We start from the raw sequence: 26642 nt of genomic DNA, 5'->3' as shown, positions 1-26642 counted from the left end.
TAGGCGTAATATTGCAGTTTTCTCGCGATACTTATTAAAAATTAAAAGAATGTTTTTTACTTCTGTATTAAATTTTAAAGAATCTCCATCGTCATCAAACAATATTTCGAACATTATTACAATTAGCGAACACAAAAGAACAGTCTGTTTTTCCACCATTTTGACATGCTCACGATGCTCATGCACCCAAAAGGAACAACTTTCCGTTTGCAATTTTAAGCGTTTAAGCAGCAAACGGAACGATTGAAAATAACGCTTATAAGCGTGAGCGCTTACAGCGTGTGAGCGTTCATATGGAACGCACTCTAAGCACGCTAGACATATCCAACATACATAAAAATATTTTTCTTATAATTGTAATCTTATATCCAGCAAACAGGCACGTTAAGTGTGTCGATTTTGGACATTTCGGTCATGTCCGAATTTTACCTTTTTATAAGGTTTGTACTCACTAGTAAAATTAAAAAGAAATAACATTTAAATAATAAATATTTTCTTCTTGTCCTACGTTTTTCAAATTTCATTAGTGAGACTGTTATTTTAATATTTTCTAATGTCATTTCTATTATTCAAAAGTGTTTAAATTTTTGTATAACACATTTGTAAAGTCTTTTGTAATTTCATCAACATATTGCCCATGTCATTAACATATGTATATTTTTAATGCAATTTTTGTAAAGAATTTATTTCGCTTTGAATGTTTCCAATTTTATGTTTTAAATATAATATTTGAGTTTTGAAGAAGACATTAGAAAATATATTTGATGACTCTTTATTTTAGTACTTTTTCATATTATTAATTTATATATCTTTTAAATACATTTCTCAAAAATTTTATATTGTGTAAAGGTTTACATAATTTTTGAAAAAATATTTTTGAAAATACTATTCTTGATGACGATAAATTTTTTGTGAAGAATACTTTTAGACTAGAATCTTCGACTCTTTTTACTTTATATTTTTGATTATATTTTGATTATATATTTTCAAACGGATTTCACATATTTTTATAAAGCTTATATGTACTTTTATTTTGTATTTGATGACAATTAATTTTTTTTATAAAGAACAGTTTTGGAGACATTATTTTTTATGAGGATTAAATTTTTATAAACAGCAGTTTTGAAGACATTTTTATTTTGCATTGGCTGGCAATACATTTTTTGTAAAGTTATATTTGATGACAATTAAATTTTATATATATGTTTTTTATAAAGAACAGTTTGTATATTTATTTGATAGCAATTAAATTTTTGTAAAGAGAATTTTTGAAGATTCTATTTTTTTATGACAATCAATATTTTGTAAAAATAATATTACAATAAGTTATGTTGCATATCTGAATATCTCAATGTCATTACTCAACATTTGTACCAAGGACCCGGACCGAAAGCTTTTTTTCAGTTCGGTTCCGGTTACGGTTTAATAAAACATCGAATAAGTGTTTCAGTTTCAATTTCGGTTTCTTAACCAGTGAACAAAACCGAAACCGAAAAAATTATGGGTTTTTAAAACTTTTTTTCGGTTATAATTACTTGTACGGAAAGAGTTTGAAGTGTAATGATAAATTTAATAAAATAACTTTTTCTAATATTTATTTTATTAAATTGTACATTTGCAGATGACGAGAAATAAAAATAAAAAATTATAGTATTTAATACAATGTTTTATTTTATGCATATACATGTGTAAAAGATAAACTAAAATGTGATTAATTTAGTGGATTCAGATAGAAGAATTAAAATATAAACGACGTAGAGATGATAATTAACAATAATAATAAAAAATTTAGAACAGTTAAAAAATTTAAAAAAGCATAATGTTATTTTACTCCAAACTAATATTTCTAAAAACTTATTATTAAAAAATTAAGCATTTTCAATCGAGCATTAAGTCGTCATATTGATTCAACTATAAAAAACAGATCTATACATATATAGATTAAGAACCGGAAAAAAGAACCGAAAAAAACTGTTAACCGTAAATAATATTATTGGTTCGGTTATGATTTCGGTGTTATAAATTTTGTAAAATTTGGTTTCGGTTTCAATATCGGTTCATTTAAAAAAAGGGTTACGGAACAGTTTTCGGTTTCAATTTCGGTTCGGTCCGGATCCCTGATTTGTACATAACAATCAGCAGTTAATTTAAAAGTACAAAATTTTAATTTTAATTCTTTATATTGACTTAAACAATTTGGTAATAAAAGGCGTTATAATGTTCTTTGGCAACAATATTATTTTTAAAGTGATTTTCTAATCCTGGAATATTATTATATTTGGAAACACGACATATTATTTGTACAAGTGGTTTTTCTTTTTTTTCTGATTATATTTTTAATTGTATCATATAATCTCAAACGGAAAAGCTGAAAATTCCTTTAAATTATCATATCGTATGACATCCTCATGTACATGTGTTGACGATATTTAAATATTGCGCGCTACAAGATACACGCCATCATAAGTCCGTAGCGTATGTAACGCGCGTGACTATGTAACGATCGTTTTACCGACGCGATATTACGCGCATCTATATTATATATACTTCTATGTATGTGAGTGTCTCGCATGCACGTTGTTCTCTCATATCGAGGATAGAAAAATCGATTTGTACCAGTGTAATTCAGAAAATAATTAGATAAAGCAAATTTACAATAGACATAATTTTTTTTGTGTTGAATAACCCTAACAGGTTATAGGCCCAAAGTGCTTGTATCATTGAATAAAGAACTCTTGTCATGTATGAGGTTAAACTGCCACGTGTTGAGAATATTCCAGAACTAAAAAGGATGACGACAAGTGCATCGATTTCCACAAGAAATGAGCCTCTGTCCAAGGATAATTATGAAACTTGGAAGATGCATGTGGAAGCACTGTTGATCAAGAATGATCTCTGGGAATATGTCAGTGGAGAAAAACCATTATCGGAAGAAGGAATTGAAACAACTGATGCTGCTGCGGCTTCGATGAATGCGCGAGCGAGAGCAGAATGGATTAAAGCGGATAAGAAGGCTAGATCCGATTTAATATTGTCAATACACCCATCGGAATTACAGCATGTGCGTGGCTGTGTAACATTTCGCGAAGTTTGGTTAAAACTCGAGTCGATTTATGCATCAAAAGGGCCTGCGAGGAAGATAATGTTACTTAAGCAGATGATGCTTCAAAAATTGACTGAGAGTGGAAATGTCAGAGAGCATATAAGTAAGTTCTTCGATGTTGATCGTTTGGCCGCAATGGATGTGGAAGTACATAAGGATGTTTTGTCGATATTGTTACTATATAGTTTTCCCGCCAGTTACGAGAACTTCAGATGTGCAATTGAGTCCAGGGATGATCTTCCGTCTGCAGATACTCTGAAGGTTTTAGAGAAGAGTAATGCAAGAAAACAGATGGGCGATGTTGAGATCGCCGGAGCTCTTGCAGCAAGGAGTATTGGAAGCACTGGAGGTACTCGACGTCCAAGACGAGGTTTCAAAAGCCATAAGAAAAGAACGCCTGTGAACACATTTTCAGGGAGATGCTATAATTGCGGTAAGTACGGTCACAAGTCGCCTGATTGTCCAACAAACGAGAAGAAGGAGACAAATTCCAAGAAGAAACCAAGCTCGAAGACAGATGATACCGTTGCTGCGTATCACGCTAATAGTAGAATGTTATATAAGAAATCTCCTAAATCGTGGATCTTGGACAGCGGTTGCACGGCACATTTGTGTGGAGATGAGCAGTCCTTCAAGTATATTAAGGCGTCTACATGTGGAAAAATTAACCTAGCGAGTCAAGCGTCCAGTGAAATTAGAAGAGTGGGCACAGTAGACTTGTCCGTAGCAAATGGAAAGGATCTCTGGTGGGTGGACTTTCTTGATACTCTATTTGTACCAGAACTAAGATCAAATTTGATGTCAGTTACAAAAATTACTAATAAGGATCATGACGTATTATTTAGACGCGAGTCAGCTATTGTTTTTGATCAGAAAGGGCAAATTGACAGCTGAACGTCGAGGTGATCTGTACTATATTAATGAAGAGAGCGATATAACAGGCATGGTAGAAACGAAGGATCAATTTGAAGTAAGAAAATGGCACAGTCGCCTAGGACATCTCAATTCAAGAGATCTCCTGAAGATCATGGAGCGAGCTAGCAATCAGAAACTGAGTGAAAAGAACATGAGTTGTCTGTCGCGGTGTGATGTATGTCTGCGAGGAAAAATGACCGCGATGCCATTTCCTACGAGCGAACGACAAAGCGATGAGGTGCTGCAAATAATTCATACTGATGTGGGACCATTCAGGACACGAGCGTCAAACGGAGCTAAGTACTTCGTCATATTTGTTGACGATCAATCCAGGTGGTGCGAAGTATTTTTCTTAAAGCAAAAAGATGGAGTGTTGGAGGCGTTCAAGTTATATCAAGCTCATGTTGAAAGGCAGACTGGAAAGAGAATAAAATGCATCCAATCCGATAACGGTAAGGAATATTGTAATGATGAACTTGATTCACTCTTGAGTTGTCAGGGTATTGAACGTCGATTGACAGTCGTGAGAAGAGGGTCCCGTTAGCCCACGAGCCCGATAGCGCACAACCACACATATCGGCCTTAAGGTAACCAGCACAGTTGATCAATCAGAAGGTCCTAGTGTTCTAACTGACTAATTAGTAACATTCGTGCGTTATCGGGCTCGTGCGCTATCGGATCCCGTCCGTCGTGAGAACCCCGGAACAAAATTGAGTTGCTGAACGTATGAACCGGACACTTTTAAACATGGCGCGTTGTCTGTTGATTCAGTCTGGATTACCACAAATGTTTTGGGCAGAAGCAATTGCCACCGCAAGTCATATTAGAAATCGATATCCGTCAAGTAGTCTATCTGGAGGCATACCATATGAGAAATAGACAGGCAAGAGAGCTACGTGAAATTACATGAGGACATTTGGATCTATTGTGTACGTTTTATATAAAAATCCAGCGAAAGGAAAATTTGCTGATAGATCGATGAGAGGCATATTTGTAGATTATCCACGAGGGACCAAGGGTTACAGGGTGTGGCTACCCGAAGCAAGAAAGTTCATTGTTTCTAGGGACATAAAATTTCAAGAGGAATACACAAGGGTATCAACAAATCAAGAAAAAATATCTCTAGATGACGACATTGAAAGACCTGAAAATGAAATGGAGGTTGAGATTATGAACAACCACCACACATTTACATCTAGAGGACAGGCTATACTAAGACAGGAATCTACATCGAAACGACAATCCTCTACCTCAGAGACGCCATGCTTGATACTACTGGAAGAAGAGAGAAGAAGACGAGGGAGACCGAGGATTATTCGTACAGGTGGTAGAGGACGACCCAGGAAGCTGTTTGCGTCAGCACGTAGTAGTAGTTACGAAGAGTCATAAGTCATCCAAATTGATGATGTTGAAAACGATGTTTTTGCCGGCGTTGTGGAAGTAACTGTCGACGAAGCCATGAAATCTTCTGAAAATGATGAATGGAAAGGAGCTATTCAATTAGAAGTTGAAAGCCTGTTGAAAAATAGTACATGGGAAATTGTACGAAAACCAGAGGGTCAAGATGCCACGGGAAGTGCCACGTATTGTGTTGACAAACAAGTACAAACCGGATAGATCACTTGAACCAAGTAAAGTAAGGATAGTAGCTAAAGGATACAAAAGTTTGGTATAGATTATAAACAAACTTTTGCTCCCGTTGCAAGAATTCGATTCGTCTCATGTTGGCTCTTGCTGCAGAATTTAAAATGGAAGTTCAACAATTTGACGTTGTTACAGCTTATCTAAACGGGATTCTTGAAGAGAAAATATTCATGGAAGTACCCGAAATGTTACCAAAAATGCTTGAAAGACTAAGCCATGACAGGAAAGTTGATCAAGAAGTACAACTGCAAAGATGTTTAGACAATTACAGCAAGGAGGAAATGCGGGAGCGTCCTGTTTGACAACGTCACGATTGACCACAGCCACTTATATCGACCGATGCCTAGAGTCATCAGCAACGATTAACCAATCAGAGAGCCTCATTTGAAACTGGCCAATTGGCGACGTGGTCAATAGACTCCCATCCGGAAATGCATGTCGATTGCAAAAGCCATTTATGGACTACGTCAAGCTGGTCGACAGTCGCATGATCGCATTTCGAAGAAGTTATTGAGTATTGGACTCAACCCTACGAAGGGAGAGCCTTGCATGTATCACGCTAGGCAGAATGGAGAACTGCTATTGTTGATCATATATGTAGATGATATTTTGATAGCATCAATGGATCGAAATTGAATTAACAAAATTAAGTCGCGGCTATTGCAGGAATTTGAGATCAAGGATCTCGGTAAAGCGAAAAGTTGTTTGGGATTGGAAATTGACCAACGAGATGACGGAATTCGTGTAACCCAAACGAGATACATCCAGGACATACTTGAAAGATATGGGATGAGTGAGTGCAATGCGGTAATGACGCCTGCGGAGTTGCAAGCCAAGGAAGTAAGTCAGCTAGGAGAAGTCAAGAACGGAAACTGGCCTTACAGAGAGCTGATTAGAGCGTTAATGTATGTTGCCGTAGGTACCAGGCCAGACATTGTAAATAAAGGTTAAGGCTTGCGCAATTTGTTAATGAACCTAGTAATCAACATTGGGCAGCATTAAAGAGAGTCTTGAGGTATTTAGCAGGAACCAAAAATCTTGGCTTGATGTACATCAGAACTGATGAGGCATTAATCGCCTATTTAGGCGGACTGGGGAGGTTGTGCAACGGATCGACGCTCATTTACCGGTTATGCTTTCGTTCTAAGAAGAGTATCGATATCTTGGAAATCGCAAAAGCAACAGACTATTGCATTATCTTCGACTGAAACGGAATATGTTAGCTTGTCAGAAGCCATAAAAGAAGCATTGTATTTACAGAGTCTATTGTGTGAAATTGGGCTTGAAGAGATTTTTCACACATAAGCTTTTCACACATAAAGCTCTATGTCGACAATCGTGGAGCGCAACAGTTAGCATCAAACTCATTGTTAGTATATCACTCAAGAACGAAGCACATCGATATTCGCCATCATTTTGTACGTGAAGTCATTGAGAAAGGATTGATCGTCTTAGAGCATATTTCTACCCACGAAATGGTAGTGGATATACTCACTAAGGCATTGTCAAAAGACCCACACTGAAGATGCGTCGAGGGGCATGGATTAGACTTTATATGATTATTAGTGGCGTGCATCTTGAGGGGGCGTGTTGACAATATTTAAATATTGCGCGGTGTAAGACACACGCCATCATAAGTCCGTAGCCTATGTAACGCGCGTGACTATATAACGATCGATTTATCGATCGTATTACCGATGCGATAATACGCGCATCTATATTATATATACTTCTATGTATGTGAATGTCTCGCACGCACGTTGGAAGTGCTCTCATATCGAGGATAGAAAAATCGGAAAAATCGGAAAAATGAATAAAAAAAAAAAGAAAATTTTAATCCCCTCGAATTATATTCCACCAATAGAAAGCGGATATCAATCTAATTCACCGAGCCGACCGATTAATAAATTATTGACGAGCACTAATTCAGGTATGTAATTTATCTATGTATGTAAATAACTATAGTGTTTACTATTTAGAGAAAAACTAGGAAACCTGGAATTTTCAAAATTTTCTTTTTTTCTTTAATTTTAAGGATATCAAGGATTTTCATGGAATTTTATCGGTATTTAGAAAAATATTTGGAATTTTACTTTTAAATTTTAATTGTCTCTTTCTGAAAACAGTTTTTTTGATCATTTTTTCTTAATACTGCAAAATGCCGACTCAGTATAAGTATGGCATACACATTTGTATACATTTTCGTACGTTTTATGAATTTTTAAAATAAAAGTCAGAGTGATAATACAAACACACAGCAGAAGATAATATACACAAAAGCGTAAACCACAAAAGCATAAAAGAATATTATATATATATATAAATTACTGATACTAATACTATATTGTAGTCAGCCTCTCTATACTATTTTATAAATTTTTCGCTATTCCAATTGTAGAAAAGAATAGATATAGTTTCATAGAATCCCTGATATCCTCTATTAATTTAGACTATATAGTTTGTTGGTTATGTCTTCTATTAAATTACAATATATAGTTTGTTGCTTATATTTATTTAAAAGAAATCTAATTTTATGTGAAATTTTAAATTAAAAAATACCTTAAAATTCGGAATTTTGAGGAATATTTGTACAAGATTTCAGTAAACACTCTGGACATAATATCAATTTTTTTTAACTAAAAGATTATATATATATATGTATATATATATATATATATATATATATATATATATATATATATTGTTACGTCCGTGTTGCGTCCGTCCGTTGATTCGTCCCTGAATTGATCATCGAATGTCGAGTTTGGATTCGAGTTATGACGGATCGAGCTTCGTCGTTAAGAAGTTGTTTATTGTGTACCGTCCTGTTGTTGTTTTTCGGAGACTTTGGAATTTCTGGTCTGGAGCCGTCAACGTTCGGACGTGTCTCTGAACATTGATAATTTCCACGTAATTATTATTATAACATTCTATCGCTGTAATATATTGGTTTGCTCATTAAAGACCTTTTCAATTTATGTGAGTCCTCTATTCCGCACGCGAGTGAGAGTGTGTTTGTGAGATTGCCGGCAAACGCAACAATATATATATATATATGTATATATATGTGTGTGTATGTATGTGTATAGACTGTATCCTTTCGTATTATGTTATTCACTGAGAGTATGGTCGTAAAAAGGAACATTTTAATCATTATTTAGCAGAGTTTACATTTAAAAAGAAATTTGATTTTGAAAAACGATTAGATACTTTTCTCGAAGTAATGGCTATGAAGTACCCTCAAAGTGAAAATATAAATGAATAAATGAAATAAATTAAATAAAATTATACAATATACAATATAATATACACACACATACACACAGGGGAGCCTTCGGCCCGCCTCCCACACCCACCCCGTCCACCTTGCTTCGCGTATACGTTGCAACCCACATAGCACAGAATGTCCTGTGGATGTTCATTTTATATCCATTTTACATCCATATGTCCATGGACATAAAATGAACATCCATAGTATATCCAATTTGAGACATCCATCACTGGACAATATTTAGATATCCATAGAATGTCCAGTATTGGACATTTTGCGGATATCTAATCTCATATAGCATAAGATCTCCGTAGAATATCCTTATTTGATCGGAATTATCTTAAATATGTACTGTAATTGAAACTAAATTTACCTGAGGATTACCTGAGGATATTTCTAATTGTCATATATACACACACACACACACACACACACACACACACACACACACACACACACACACACACACACACACACACATATATATATATATATATATATATAGGGTGTTCCAGAACAACCTTCCGTCCGTAAAATGACGTACTCCTGACACAATTCTAAGACAATTTTTCCTTTACCAAAATTTGATTTAAAGTAGTTTTTGAGTTATAAGCGAAAATAGTTAGCAGATCACTTGTCGAATACAGAAGGCAGACAGGAGCGGCGCGGCGCAGCTGACCGTCCGACGAGTGATTACCGCCGCATAAGTCAAAATCGCTAACTATTTTATCTTATAACACAAAATTATGCTTTAAATAAAATTTTGGTAAAGAAGAAAATGTCATAATTACGTCAGGAATAAGTGTTCTTTAAAATAACGTCGGACGCTGCGATCAGCTGATTGCTACACGCGATGTGTGTATGGCTGAGTGTGTGTGTAAAAGAAAAGGACAGAGTGAGTGAGTGAGTGAGAGAGAGAGAGAGAGAAAGAGAGGGAGAGAGAGAGGGAGAGAGAAATAACCGTCTCCGCGACGGCGACACTCCTTCGATTGTCATCGACATTGTCGTCGACTTCAGACCGATCGATATATTGATTTTCCAGCTCAGCTGACAAACACATCGCGTGTAGCAATCAGCTGATCGCAGCGTTCGACGTTATTTTAAGGAACACTTATTCCTGACGTAATTATACAACATTTTCTTCTTTACCAAAATTTTATTTAAAGTATAATTTTGTGTTATAAGATAAAATAGTTAGCGATTTTGACTCATGCGGCGGTAATCACTCGTCGGACGGTCAGCTGCGCCCGCGCTCGCGGTTCGCCGCGCCGCTCCTGCCTGCCTTCTGTACTCGACGAGTGATTTGCTAACTATTTTCGCTTATAACTCAAAAATTACGCTTTAAATCAAATTTTGGTAAAGGAAAAATTGTCTTAGAATTGTGTCAGGAGTTCGTCATTTTACGGACGGAAGATTGTTCTGGGACACCCTGTATATACTTATTTTATTTACTTATTTATTTATTTGTCAACTTTATTTTATATCTATATTAAAAAATAAAATACATTTTATTTTAATATATTTTATTTTTTGTCAACTTTTATTTTTAGAATCTTTATTAAGCTGATCATTTTTCTTTTATATCTGGTGACTCATTTTAAATGCCTAATATATATATTCACTTAAAATGAAACAATTAACTTTTATCAGATATATTTGTCGAATAATGTGTATGTTTTCCAAGATATTTTAGGTAGGCACTTATAAATATGCCTTATCCGCTATTATACATATATATATTCAATTATAGCGAATTCGATTGGATGCACTAGTGCGCACGGAATGCATACATATAAAGGTTTATCGCACACAATTTTACAATAACACAAAAGCAATTATATAAAAGTAACATAATTATTTAGTAAAAGCTATTATTATTGTTGTTGGATATATATTTGAACTAATTTTTGTCGAATAGTTTCTTTGCATAGTATCTTTCATTGTATTTTTCGGACATTTATAAATTTTAAACTATTTTAATAAATTAATTAACGCAAACTCAGAGCTTGACACTTTAACGATGTTATGCATATTTAAATTTTAACTGTTTTTATATATGAATATATATTTAAAAGTTGTGCTAAAAACTTTTTATCGACTGTCCCATAGAGCGTATTTACACTGGCGTAATGATCAACAAGCCAATCACAAGACTCCTTAAATATTTTGAAAATAAACTTTGTAAAAGACACTGTGATTGACTTATTGATCATTACGCCAGTATAAATACGTTCCATGGGACATCCGATGTTTGTGCTGGCATAACAAAAACGAGCATAAAGCTTGTGATTGGTCAAGCTCTTTTACTCCGTACGCCAGTACGCTGTATGCAACCTTAGACTTTGAGCCAAGTTTAAAGGTGTTAGGCCGGGTCTACAATAGCTGTAGTAAACATTAAGTCGTAAGAAATAAACCAATCATATTCATTATTCTTCTCTAAAGTCAATTATAATTGGTTAATTTCTTACAGCTTAAAGCTTACTACATCTATTGTAGACCCGGTCTTAACTCTTGTGGTCACAATACTAGGGGTGCGTTCCTTTTGGACGCTTACACGCTTAAAGCGCTTATAAGTATTGCTTACGCTGTTCCATTTGGAGTTATAAGCGCTTATAAACGCATTAATGACGTCACTGTTACGTCATAACTCGCGCTCACAAATGCTTATTTCATCGAGGTAGGGCAGCAAAAGCGTGAGCGCTTACAACGCGTGAGTGTTCATATGGAATGTACCCCTAATATCACATGGTGAATAGAAAAATGGATTTAAATTGTAATGTGATTAATATATGATTAATATATGATTAATAACTGAAATGTGATTTAAATTGTACATCGGTATATGATGGTAAAATCTTTTCTACGTAATTCTTTAGGCGTAATATTGCAGTTTTCTCGTGATACTTATTAAGAATTAAAAGAATGTTTTCTACTTCTGTATTAAGTTTTAAAGAATTTCCATCGTCATCAAACAATATTTCGAACATTATTACAATTAGCGGGAGCGTCCCGTTTGATCACGTCACGATTGACCACAGCTACTTATATCGACCGATGCCTAAGGTCATCAGCAACGATTAACCAATCAGAGAGCCTCATTTTAAACTGGCCAATTGGCGACGTGGTCAATAGACTCCCATCCCAATTAGCGAACACAAAACAATCTGTTTTCCCGCCACTTTGACATGCTCACGATGCTCATGCACCCAAAAGGAACAACTTTCCGTTTGCAATTTTAAGCGTTTAAGCAGCAAACGGAACGATTGAAAATAGCGCTTATAAGCGTGAGCGATTACGTGAGCGTTCATATGGAACGCACCCTAGAACTTGCCAGGTAGCACTGTTCGTTTTATAAACGTTTTCTAAACGTATCTAATACGAAAAGATACGTTTAGAAAACGTTTATAAAACAAACATGTGCTACTTGGGTGGTTTGAGTTCTCGATCCAAGAAACGAGTAGCCAATAAGATTATCGCTTTTCTATAAAAACTGCAAGTTGATTGGCTAAATATTTCTCGGATCGACAACTCGGACCGAGTTCTAGTATCGTGGCCACAAGGCTTTACGAAGAAAAAATAAGTCTATCGTTAAAGGTGCCTTTTCATGTTGACGCTCGACGCTCATTTTCAGCGTCAAAATACATCACGTGACCAAAAATAAAAATACCAATTCGTCAATTTTGATCACGTGATCTGTTTTGACGCCAAAAATGAGCGTTGAGCGTCAGCATAAAAAGGCACCTTAACATTTTATTAAAAATACAGTCGGACCTCTTATCCTACGACCCTCTTATGCTACGAAACCTCTTATCCTACGACAAAAAATCCTCTCATGCTACGACTGCGAAAGAGGAATTATACCCCCACTCTCAAATTTTTGTCATAGGATCAGAGGTTTAAAGGGAAGATTCCGGACCGAAAATGTCATAGGATAAGAGGTCCGACTGTAATTGAATGAGAATAGTTGCGTATCTTTATTGAGCAAAAAGCTGACATGTGTACTTGTAGGTGAAAAAAGAGTATTGAAAGTTTGAAAAATTAACTTTAGTTGGCTATCTTCACAGCGTTTCTCTTTGCTTATAATTTATGACGTAGTCACAGACTTCTATACTATAACTAGACCGCTAACTTCCTTATATATTAGACCTAAAAAGTGACCCCGAAAAATATGTATGTACAACATTAGTAGGATAGAGAAAAGGAGGGGATAGATATATAATATGGCTACTATAGAAAACTCGTCTGTGAGTGACATTGCTTTAAATTCAACCAATCAGCGTGACTGTCATCCTAATGATGACGCATACACATAAGTTTTGTACATACTTTTCGGTGTTATGTATTTTGCCGGAGTTAGCAGTCTAGTTATATATAGAAGTCTATGGACGTAGTTACTAAATATCTAGTGACTTTATTATGACGTATCAATGGCTGCATTCAGCAGAGAAAACAAATCCACAGACTTCTATATATAACTAGACTGCTAACTCCGGCAAAATACATAACACCGAAAAGTATGTACAAAACTTATGCGCATGCGTCATCATTAGTAGGATGACAGTCACGCTGATTGGTTGAATTTAAAGCAATGTCACTCACACACGAGTTTTCTATAATAGCCATATTATATATCTATCCCCTCCTTTTCTCTATCCTACTAATGTTGTACATATTTTTCAGGGTCACTTTTTAGGTCTAATATATAAGGAAGTTAGCGGTCTAGTTATAGTATAGAAGTCTGTGGATGACAGTCACGCTGATTGGTTGAATTTAAAGCAATGTCACAAACGAGTTTTCTATAGCAGCCATATTACATATCTATCCCCTCCTTTTCTCTATCCTACTAATGTTGTACATATTTTTCAGGGTCACTTTTTAGGTCTAATATATAAGGAAGTTAGCGGTCTAGTTATAGTATAGAAGCTGTGAGCAAATCAGTGAGCGCTTAGTGATTCTTTATTGTGATTGGTTCTTGCATTTAGATCTTCATTGGATCTAAGTGCAGAAACCAATTACAATAAAGAATCACTAAGCGCGCATTAATTTGCTTTCTCTGCTAAACGCAGCCAATGATGCCGTCTGTAGTTCAATGCGTATCCATGGCAATATATCAACATATATATGTATATACGTGTAAAAATTACACTGTCAAGAGAGAATTTATTTATTAAAATATTAATGACAGTTCGAAAGCAATGTAGTAATAAATTGTCTGATTTTATTTATATCCAGTTATGGGGATATTGAAAAATTATAATTTTTAATCTAATATATAGATATAATTTCATATTATAAAAAACAATGACCTTATATTTTGATATACGAGTGCAAAATCCTGAAACTGCTTCAATAAATACATTTGCAACTTGGCACAATAACTATCCTTTGTTAGCTGTTTCTGCATATTCTCAAGACAAGGGTGGCTTTGTAACTATTTACGATGATCAAGGTGAACCTGTGCAGGACATTGAGTCACCAGGACATATTGTAGCGCAAGTTTCTGCACTCGGATGGCATCCTGAAAGGACATGGTTGGCAGCAGGATGGGAGAGTGGAGAGTTACGAGTTAGTATTACAAGTAGTATAAACTATAGAAAGCAAAGATTTTTTTTTTCTTTTTTTTATCTAGTCCAAGATTATTATTTCAATGAATTGTTTTTTTGACTTATTATAAAATAAGGAAGAATGTTAAATCATAGTTGTTATAGGTATGGCCAGGAGATACTGGAACTCAAGAATTTAGTGTAATAGTAACTCCTCATCGAGAGTCTATCACCATTCTTCAATGGAGTCAGTATGGTGGCCGCTTAGTGTCCGCAGATGCTGGTGGATCTATAGTTGGCTGGAAAATAGATTCCAGAGGACAACTTTTCATGACTTTCCACCACGAACTAAAAGAGTCTTTTACACAAATTGCATTTAGAACTAATCCTCCAAAACCATCTATTGACATTAGGTATAATACACACATTATTAACATATATTTTTAAATAAGGCAAATTAAAAAACAGTTGAGTGTATATATATATATATATATATATATATATATATATAGTGTGAGGATAAAGTATGGAAACCCTGAAAAATCTCGAAAAATATAAGTTTTACAGAGTCTAAGGCATGATCGAGGAAGGATCTAGCCAACTAAAACAAGATCTATTCATTTTTTTCATTTATTAAAGACGTTTTATTACAGTGTTTTGGAAAGCTCTTGAGGTAAGTTACAAGAATATGCAATTAAAAATAGGGTGTTCCATTTAAGAAATTGAAAGTGACCTTCAAGCGACTATTCAAGGTTAAATAAATAAAACTATTTTATGTCCCTCTTGAAACCATACAACTTCTGTCTGAAACATTTTTCTATAAAACTTATATTTTTTGAGATATTTTTCAGGGTCTCCATACTTTTTCCTTACACTATATATGTATATATACATATACATATAGTATAAATTATATTTTTCTAATGTAAAAATTATTTTATTATAAATATTATTCAAAATTAATATTCTTGATAAAAGTATTGAGCTTAAAAAAAAGTTTTTAAATAAAAACATCATATAGTTTATAAATAAATTAATCCTCTTTATTAATTTAATTTTTTTTAGATTATATTTTTTTATTTAGAACAATTTATGTTTGTAGTGGTTTAGCCAAGGCAGCAGTGGCTGGTGATGAAAGAGCCTTAGATTTATTCAGTTCGTGGCGTCCAAGAACTGCTGCACCAACAGTGGTTTCAACTCAACGGGACAATCATGCATTCTATATTGGTACTGCAAATGGTATCATATATTTTGTTGATTCTCAGGGACAATGTAAAGAAGTTCTCAGTACTGACGGTGCAGCATTATACTGTTTATTATATCATCAAACCAGGGACTCTATTATCATCATGACAGAGGGACTAAATATTGGGCACTTTCAATCAGGTTCAATCAGCGGAGAGCTCACTGAGTTGACAAAGGTACTGATTTACACTATTAAATTTTATCAAAAATATAAATTTTTTATTTAGTAATCGTTTGACATCTATTAGAAAAATGTAAAATATATACATTTAATTTTTGGCCATCATACTCGTAATTATTAATATACATATTTAATTTTTCGCCATCATATTCATGATTATAATTTTTTACATTATGTATATATATATATATAATGTAAAAAATTATAATCATGAATATGATGGCGAAAAATTAAATATATATATATATATATATATATATATATATATATATATATACATATATATGTATAAAAATTCTTTACAATATTCTACGTAAAAAGTTATAATCATGATGGAGAAAAATTGAATATGTATATTTTTCTAATATATATAACATATAATCTAATAAGGTATTTTACTGGTCGATTTATGTATGATCTGCTATTGCTATGTATGACTTATTGTACATTAGTGCAAGATTATCATGTCTTTCTTGAGACTATATACATCAATGTTATGCTGTATATTATTCTAGGTAAAATTAAATGCCAGAAATGATATATCACGTACTACTAGTACCACTCTATGTTGGATTAGTGGGAACACCTTGGCTGTGCTCACAGGAGAACTCGCTATACGATGTTGGGATCTTCATACAGGTGACACATACGTTCTGTCGCCTCCAGATTCATCTAACGGAAACATTGCCACTCCTCAGGAAATGTGTACCAGTTTAGCATTTTGCAAAAACAATGGTAAAGTTAAACAACGTGTGTTTTCGAAATTTTTTTATCAGATCTATTCGAATCGATTGTTTTATATAAGAATGCTTAGCAACACTCATAACCAGTTATATACTGTTGCACAATTACTATCGCTTCGTATTATTATTATTTTATTAAAGCGAATTTAAAAACAATTAGCTGAATTATATCTCACATTTCTCAGATACTTTGGCTGCTGGTACCAATCTGGGAACAATCTATTTGTGGAAGCGGAAATCCTCCCCCGAGAATGATGAAAACGCTTGGCCGAGCGTGCCAGAGTCTTGTTCGATTCATGGAACAGTGAAACAATTGACGTGGGGCATCAGTTTATCACGGAATTCCCTTCTGGCCGTTAACTGCATCACTAATGTGTTTATCTTGCGTCAACAGCCGATGTGTGCTGTATACAATAATGGCATTTGTACGAGTCAGCTCACACCTACACAGATCCTGCTCGAGATGGACGAGCAGAATTATACGCTAAAAACCGAGATCCAAGTGCAGGCGATTGCCGTCACAAGAGAGTACGTCGCTGTTTCTTCCGGGCGACAAATTATTGTCAGTCGCATTAACAAAAGCCCTAATTTCAACACTACTGTATTGGCGACCTTTAGTTGTGATACCGAAAAGATGCTCATCTATGAGCATACATTGATTGTGTTGACGCCAATAATCATTCAACTGCGATCTGTAGAAGGTTCTGTCATTCAGACACTTCCCACTTTACCAGAAGAGGGTGAACCAATCACGATGGAGTTAACAGGTAAAAATTTTTAGAACAATATATAATTTTTTTTAACAACTAAAACTTTGTATACGTATACAGGAAGTCCCATTTTAATCTATCATTTCTTTTATCTTTTAAGATAAAATCGAGTCAAAAATATGTTCGAATAAAAATTTGATTTGAAAAGGAAGAAAGATAAGGATATTAAGTTTGACTTTGGGTATAGGCTCTAAGATCATGTACAGATCAATCGAATTTTTTAAGTAGAACCACTTTAATTATAAAATATTCATTTTTTATTTTACAGTTTATGTAAAATATTATGTCAAAGTATAAAAAAATAATAACTTAGTAATGTAGGCGTGAACGAGCCGAATATAACAATGAAATCTTAAAAACGGCATAAATACACACTTTATTTTTACATCAATAAGCAAAATATAAAATCAGTAAAATGATACAATAAGCGAGCGCAACAGAAATCTTTAAACAATAGTAATAAGTAAAAATGAGTACGCAAACGTTTCGGCTTGATTTTTCAGGCCCTCTTCAGCGCAAAGTATACGTGGACAAAAGACGCAATAATAATCAAAGTACATAGTTAAATTTTTTTAATAACGCAAGTTAGTCAAAGATATAAAAAAAAGTTTTTTGTATAAAGGTAAAAACGTGTGTCAAGATTATTTGTCTTATTCCGACGGTACGTGCCGTGTACAATAGTTTGACTATGAGTAGTCAGCATCTTGTACTTATTGGTAAAGGAATAGACGCACTACATTAATTAATAGATGTACAAGTCTGAAAAGATTTGTATTCCGTGAGAATAAACGCACATTTATATATGTAATGTAAAAATATGTTAGGTAGGACCGCAACTGTTGTTTACAGGTTAAAAGTCGGAATTCATAAATATTATTAATATTAAAATTGAATAAATAAAAATAGAGTATAATAAATTTGGAGCCTTAGAATATGGTTATGTAATAAAATGAACTTGATTGCTAATTTAAAAGTAAATTAAACTTACATACTGAATGCCTTATATAAGGAATGGGTGATAGTTTTCTCGATAGTACAACAAAGTTAAGAAACGGCAAACGAATGTCGTTGTTTAACTGTACACACAATATTTATACCTATTAGTAGCGGTGTGGCGGGGCAGAGAGTTTCTTCAAAATGGTATTATATATATATGTCGGTAAGTATTGTGTATCTGTCTGCAAATTGAGGCTGTTGTTTTTTAATGTGCAGCATCTCAGAAACCAGTCGTTTGTTGTAATGGGGCTCTATGTCTAAAATTTCGGTCTCGTTCCATTTAAAGTCATGATTTAAATTAATCTTATGGTCAGTTACACGGATTTAGTATTCGTATTTCTATTGATGTGTTGTCTGTGTTGTTTAATTCTAGTATTAAGTTTCCTACAGGTCTGTCCCACATACGATGCGTTACAGTCATTGTATTTAATCTTATACACCACGTGGGTATTAGAAAACTTCGGTATCTTGTCTTAAAGTATAAAATATTCAATTTTTGGCCATCTTATCTTTATAACTTTATATGTCGAATATTACAAGGAATCGATTTATATAAAACAATTAAAGTAGTTCTACTTAAAAAATTAGATTGATTTTATTATCTTACTTCAATTTTTATGCACAAAATAATATATTAATTCGTGTCAAAAAACACTTATTGTTAGTTGTTTTCAAAAAATGTATAAATTTGCAACTAGCAGCATAGATTAAAGTGGGACACCTTATATTATACACACGCACACACACACACACACACACGCACGCACGCACGCACGCACGCACGCACGCACGCACGCACGCACGCACGCACGCACGCACGCACGCACGCACGCACGCACGCACGCACGCACGCACGCACGCACGCACGCACGCACGCACGCACGCACGCACGCACACACACACACACACACACACAAGTATTTGTGTATATTTTAATTATATTATAAATGTTATTTTTATAATTATTTATAGGACAATATTTAACCGTTGCGTCATTGAATGGCATCCTGAAGATCTGGGACCTAGGTAAGCATGAGGCTAAACTTCATACTCGAGCTATGGCAACATATGAGGCGATCAGTGACTTTGCCGAAATCATTGAGGCCAGATGTAATTCGGATTGCCGTTGTGTGTCGATCACCGTCGCAATGGCAAATCTTATGCCTAGTTCGATTTTATATGTTTGGGACATTGAAAGTGATCAGGTTCACGAGTTCGATTTCGGAGAATCAAACGACATTATTGATGACGATTCCACATTGTGAGTAAAAAAAACAGGAAACTGTATGATAAGTATATACAAAATTTATTACAAATATTTTCAATATAAAAAATATTGTATTTATATATATATACACACACATATATATATACAGGGTGTCCGGTAATAACCGCCTCACCGCTCATATACAGGTAGAGCAGGTCAAACTGAGTAGAAAAGTCCTCTATCATTTTTCGATTTTCGAAATAATTATCGAAAAATTAATTAAAAAAGATCGGCAAATCCACGCGAGTAAAGCGCGCGCGGCGAGAAGGCCGTTCCACCACTATGCGGTTACTAGGCGCGCTACTCATACGCATCCATTTCCAGCCGTAGACCGCTCCTCCTATCATTCAATGAGCGCCTAGTAACCGCGTAGCAGTAGGATGGGCCTTCTCGCCGCGCGCTTGTACTCACCCAGATTTGTCAATCTTTGTTAATTAATTTCTCGATAATTATTTCGAAAATCGAAAAATGGTAGAGGACTTTTCTACTCAGTTTGACCTGCTCTACCTGTATATGAGAGGTGAGGCGGTTATTACCTGACACCCCGTATATACAGGGTTGGGAAGTTAATTTTTTTTTTAACTAAGTTAAGTTAAAAGTTAATTGGTAATAAATTAAATAAGTTAACATTTAAAGTTAGAAACAAAAACTAACTTAGTTAAAAGTTAAGTTAAAAAGTTAAAAATTAAAGTTAAAAGTTAACGTTAATTATATAAAACTACATTTTTTGTATAATTATTCTTTTAATTGATATTTTAATTTAGGCTACAATAAAAAGATATATAAAAAAGTAGAAAATATATTTTTCTTTCTTATAAATTATAAAAGACTATCTTTTTATTATTTTTTATTTTTCTTTATATATTATTAATTGGTAAATTACATTATTAATTAACATTATTAAAATATGTATAAAATACAAAAAAAAAGATATAAAATACAAGAAAAAGGCAGAATATTTTTATTAAATAAATATTTTCATTAAAATTTAATATTAATTATAAATATTTATAAATTATTGGTTAATTTTAAATAGAGTTCTTCTAAAGTCCCTAATTTATTTCTTTCCCAAGCACTCTAATAATTCTTTATTTAATAACAAATCGACATATAAACAAATAAAATATTAAATATATATATATATATATATATATATATATATATATAGGGTGTCCAATAGTTCACGCAACACCCTTTAAGGGAAGGTAGAGAGTGTTATTCTGAACAGAAAAGTCCTGTATCATTTTGCGATTTGCGCAATAATTATTAAACTATTAATTAAAAACGCTCAGCGAATGATATTATATATACTTACAAAGTGTCCGGTAATAATCGCCCCATCTCTCTAAGATTAATAGAGCAGGTCAAACTGAACATAAAAGTCCTCTATCATTTTGCGATTTACGCAATAATTATTAAAATATTAATTAAAAACGCTCAGCATATGCTGAGTGCTATATACAGCGCGCACTCATATGCTGAGCGTTTTTAATTAATATTATAATAATTATTGCGCAAATCGCAAAATGGTAGAGGACTTTTATGTTCAGTTTGACCTGCTCTATTAGTCCTAGAGGTGGGGCGATTATTACCGGACACTTTGTATATATATATATATATATATATATATATATATATATATATATATGTATAATATCGTTCGCTGAGCGTTTTTAATTAATAGATTAATAATTATTGCGGAAATCGCAAAATGATACAGGACTTTTCTGTTCAGAATAACACTCTCTATTTTCCCTTAAAGGGTGTTGCGCGAGCTATCGAACACCCTATATATATTTTATACATTACGATCATCAATTTTCATATGACTTTGATATTAATAAATTATTTATTAACTGATATAAAAAAAGTTAATAAGTTAAGTTAAAATTAACTAGTGTAAAGTTTAAAGTTTATGGCATTTAAAATTAACTAAGTTAAGTTAAAAGTTATTAACTTTTTAACTTAACTTTTAACTATTTAACTAGTTACTACCCAACCCTGTATATATACAGTCGGACCTCTTATCCTACGACATTTTCGGTCCGGAATCTTCCCCTTAAACCTCTGATCCTACGATAAAAATTGAGAGTGGAGGTATAATTCCCCTTTCGCGGTCGTAGCATGAGAGGATTTTTTTGTCGTAGGATAAGAGGTTTCGTAGCATAAGAGGGTCGTAGGATAAGAGGTTCGACTGTATATATATATATACATATACAGGGTGTCCCCGAATTGGCGGATCAACTCTCGTGGGTAGATAGAGCGTGTTGAACTGAAGAGAAAAATCTTATATCATTTTGCTAAATTCGCAATAATTAATGAGATATAAATTAATAAAGATCGGCCAATATGTGTTAGGATAAGCGCGCGGCGTGAAGAAGCCTCCTACTTGTTACTTGATACTAGGCGTGCGATGAGACAGTAGACGGAGCGCTCTACAAAGGGCGTACTGAAAGAGACACGTACAGTGCTCTCTGCGTTTATGTCTTGCCGCGTGCCTAGTATCAAGTAACAACTGGGAGGTTTCTTCGCGCCGCGCGCTTATATTGGCACGGATTGGCCGATCTTTATTAATTTATATCTCATTAATTATTGCGAATTTAGCAAAATGATATAAGATTTTTTTTCAGTTTAACACGCTCTATCTACCCACGAGAGTTGATCCGCCAATTCGGGGACACCCTGTATATAATGTGAGGAAAAAGTATGGAAACTCTGAAAAATCTCGAAAAATATCAGTTTTACAGAGACTAAAGCATGATCGAGGAAGGATCCAACCAACTAAAACAAGATCTATTTATTTTTCTCATTTATTTCATATTTTATATTAAAAAGTGTCATGACAAACTTTAAAATATCTCAGAAAATTCTTAACCAAAATAAGTTTTATTATAGTGTTTTGGAAAGCTCTTGAGGTAAACGGTAAACTATAAGAATATGCAATTAAAAATAGGGTGTTCCATTTAGGAAATTAAGTGATCTTAACGTGACCTTCAAGCGACTATTCAAGGTGAAATCAATGACACCATCTTATGTCTCTCTTGAAACTATATAATTTTTGTCTGAAACATTTTTCTATAAAACTTATATTTTTCAAGATTTTTTAGGGTTTCTATACTTTTTCCTCACCCTGTATATATTTTGCTTATCATTTTACATACTTTCAAAACTATTCAATTTTTGTTTGAATAATTTTTTTATAAGATTTATTTTTTGGAGTTATCTAGATATAACTTTTAAAATTAAACATATATGTTATTTACAATGTGTAACATAGATGCAATTATTTATGTAGAATTAATTGTATATTTCAGTAATACAATATTATACACACATGTTAATATATAAAGACACAAAAATTTAGCGTGAAAAAATTTATCTTCTTTTTTTAGAGTTGCACAATGCAGAGGGAGATTGGTTACAGCACATTGCTGGGATATGGAAGATCCCAGATTATTGGTATGTCGAGCTCAAAGATTGGAAAGCCGTGATTCTAAGAGCTTTTATAAGGGTGATGATAAGGTAATATTCATTTAAAAGGAAAAGTACATAAAAAGGGCCTTAAAAATATTCTTTTCAACTGAAATTTTTAGTAAAAATACTTGGAATATTATTGAATTTTTAGAGAACGTTTTTACAAAGATTTGAGTAGACACCCTGAATAACTTATAAATTCATAAAGCTAAAAAGAAGATTAGTATATAAGTAATTATAATCTTTAATTTACAATGATTACTGTTATTAGTTCATAATTCTTTTTATTTAGATTACACAAGCTCCCGTAGTGTTGGTATCGTTATTCGCGACATCAGATCATGGTATTGTCGTGCAAGACGTAAAACCGATAGCTGACGAGAACTGCCGATTGTTAGGTGTGCATTCGCCATATATCGTTATCCTAAACTCTGAAAAGAGCTTGGATAGAAACAGTAAGATTGTGCAATTATTAATGAGAGACTTCGAAGAATTGGGAGATTGCGATTCTGCCACGAGGAAGGCAGTGATGGACTTTAGTTATCACATTAGCGTGGCAAATATGGAGGAGGCTTTTAAAGCCATTAAATCCATAAGAAACGAAGCTGTTTGGAAGAGCTTAGCCAAAATGTGTGTGAAAACAAAACAATTGAACATGGCTCTTCTGTGTTTGGGTCACATGAAGCAAGCGAATGCCGCACGGGCTTTACGTGAAGCGATGCAAAATGATACTCTGAATTTAGAAGCGCAAGTAGGAATACTGGCTGTTGAACTTGGTCTTTATGTAAGGCCTTTAAATGTACATTTAAATATGTTTTTAATTAATATTTGCAAATACTTATGATCTCTCCAAATCGCAGACTGATGCCGAACATCTGTTTCGAGAAGCAAAACGCCTGGATCTGCTGGGACAACTGTTCGAAGCACGGAACAAGTTCAAAGAAGCAATTGAATTAGCCAGCAATGAGAATAAGATTCGCGAAAAGACAAGCTACTATAATTACGCTCGTACACTGGAGCAGCAAAATAAAGTGGCAGAAGCTATCGATATGTACACGAAAGCCGATTGCCATCGATTCGAAGTGCCTAGGATGCTTTTAATGAGACCTCGGGAGCTGCTCGCATATCTCAATAATTCCGAAGAATTGTAAGTGATGTGATTGACATTAATTAGAAAAAAATTATCCATAATTGAGTTATACTTTAATACTGTCATGTTTAGGGACATTAAAAATTGGTATGCCCAATACATCGAGTCAACTGGCGATATGGAGACCGCTTTATATCTTTACGAGCAGGCAAAGGATACTTTATCAATGACAAGACTGCTTTGTTACTTCAAAAGAGAGGACGAGGCATGCGAACTAGTAACTAAAACAGGTCATGCCGCATCGGCATATCATCTTGCTGCGCATTACGAATCGAAAAATAACGTGACACAAGCGGTCCACTTTTATACAGTCGCTAAAGCTTACACCAATGCGATCCGGCTGTGCAAGGTGAAATGTTTAATACTACTAGAATTTATTTTACTGGAATTTATTTTGATTTTTATCTTATCTTACAGGAACATGATATGCTGGAAGAACTTTGGCCACTCGCTATATTAGCGCCACGGCATTCACAGATAGACGTTGCCAAGTTCTACGAAGATAACGATCAATCAGATCGTGCAGTGCTGCTGTACCATAAGGCTAATCTCTTGCACAAAGCTTTGGATGTTGCGTTTAAGACGCGACAATATAGCGCGCTACAGCTAATTATTATGGATGTAAATGCAGATTCTGATCCAGCGTTGATTCGCAAGTGCGCCGATTATTTCATGCAAAACGATCAGATCGACAAAGCGGTAGACCTGCTTGCAATTGGTAAAGACTACATAGCAGCTTTAGAGCTGATCCAGCAACATAACATCGTGTTGAGCGAAGAACTCGCGGAAAAGTTGACAGTTGAAAAGAAGAGCGACGACGATGTGGAGCATGAACGTTTGAGAATTTCTACGCTTGAGAAAATTGCAGAGATCAGTTTCGACCAAGGAAACTATCATCTCGCGACCAAGAAATTCACACAAGCTGGGAACAAGCTGCGCGCTATGAAGGCATTGCTCAAGTCAGGCGATACCGAAAAGATCTGTTTCTTCGCGCAAGTCTCGAGAAATAGCGAGATCTACATTATGGCAGGCAATTATCTGCAATCCTTAGACTGGCAGAATCAACCGGAGATTCTGAAAAACATTATCAGTTTCTATTCTAAGGGGAAAGCGATGGATTTGTTAGCAAATTTTTATGTGGCATGTGCACAGGTGGAAATAGATGAATTTCAGAATTATGAGAAAGCGCTGGACGCATTGAATCAAGCTAGCAGATGTTTAATTAAAGTAGTAACACCGCGTGATCCGGATGTTCACAAACGAGCGGTGGAATTAGTCAACAATAGAATATCAACGATTAAACGCTATTTGGATATTAAAAGGTAAAATCTGCGTAAATTCATTTAAATATGATGTTAAAGTTTATGAGAAATTAAATAATAAAAAAATATAATGAAAATATAAAATAAAAAGTGGAATTATTTTTTAAATAATGAAAGTTTTTCTCAAATTATTTCTGTAAATGGCGTTTTAATTATAAGATATAAAAGTATTTTTTGTACACATTCGGATATCTCTTTATTTCTTGTTATGCAGATTATTCGAAAGAGGCGAGACAGAGACGGCAATGCAACAGGTCCGATATTTACTGGATTCCCAGGGGTCCAATCTGGAACAATCGGTGCGTCGCGGTGATTTATTCGCGACAATTACACAGCATTATGCTAATATAGGAGACACCGAGAAAGCTTGGGTTACCATCGAAGAATTGAAACGCTTGGTACCAGGAATTAATTTGAGTTATTATTTTAACGTAAATCTTCTTGAGCTATTGGGATATAAAATGACAGTGGAACGGCAGGATAGTTCTGATAAGGATGATGGAATTGAAGAGCTCCTGGGAGAATAAAAACTCATTAAACTTCATTAAAAGAAATTAACTTTAAAATTAAAAAATAGATCAATTATAACAAGAAATCATAAAATTCAGATTTTTTGTAGAGAGCAATTTCCACTGTAAATACTTTAATCATATGGGAGTTAAAAAAATAGCTGTTTTGATGTATAGTTACTTTATTTATTTTGAATAAATCGTTATTCGTAACTGATCTTTGTTTTCGGATTTACCTTCGTAATATTGTTTTGATTTTCAGTGTTCAACTTCGAATTAATTAATGCGTAATAGAAATTTGTAACAATAGAAAATTTGGTATGTAATAATTTTTTTTGTAATTTTGGGATTTAAATTAAAAATTAAGTATAATATACAGTATGATATTACAATATATTTTCTAATCTTACAATTAGGAAAATATTTGTCATTTATTTTTATTAATATTATAACTATACATATATATTTACATATGTATACACACGATAATGCGACAAAAAATTTCACTT

General features: G+C 33.9%; 1 protein-coding gene across 1 annotated transcript; it reads left to right on the top strand.

The window, feature by feature from the left end:
- Positions 1–14212: 14212 nt before the first annotated feature.
- On the top strand, positions 14213–26401 carry LOC140673819 (intraflagellar transport protein 140 homolog). The gene is made up of 12 exons (XM_072907011.1): positions 14213–14498; positions 14642–14889; positions 15579–15897; positions 16418–16637; positions 16831–17412; positions 19384–19672; positions 23071–23200; positions 23445–23936; positions 24013–24299; positions 24375–24651; positions 24720–25624; positions 25839–26401. The coding sequence occupies exons 1-12, from the start codon at positions 14235–14237 to the stop codon at positions 26149–26151; spliced, it is 4326 nt and encodes a 1441-aa protein (XP_072763112.1). The 5' UTR covers positions 14213–14234; the 3' UTR covers positions 26152–26401.
- The last annotated feature ends 241 nt before the right edge of the window (positions 26402–26642 follow it).

This window comes from Anoplolepis gracilipes, chromosome 15, assembly GCF_047496725.1.
Source record: "Anoplolepis gracilipes chromosome 15, ASM4749672v1, whole genome shotgun sequence".
Lineage (NCBI taxonomy): Eukaryota > Metazoa > Arthropoda > Insecta > Hymenoptera > Formicidae > Anoplolepis > Anoplolepis gracilipes.
Note: the sequence above shows the minus strand (reverse complement) of the source record. Positions and strands in the feature narration are given on the sequence as shown.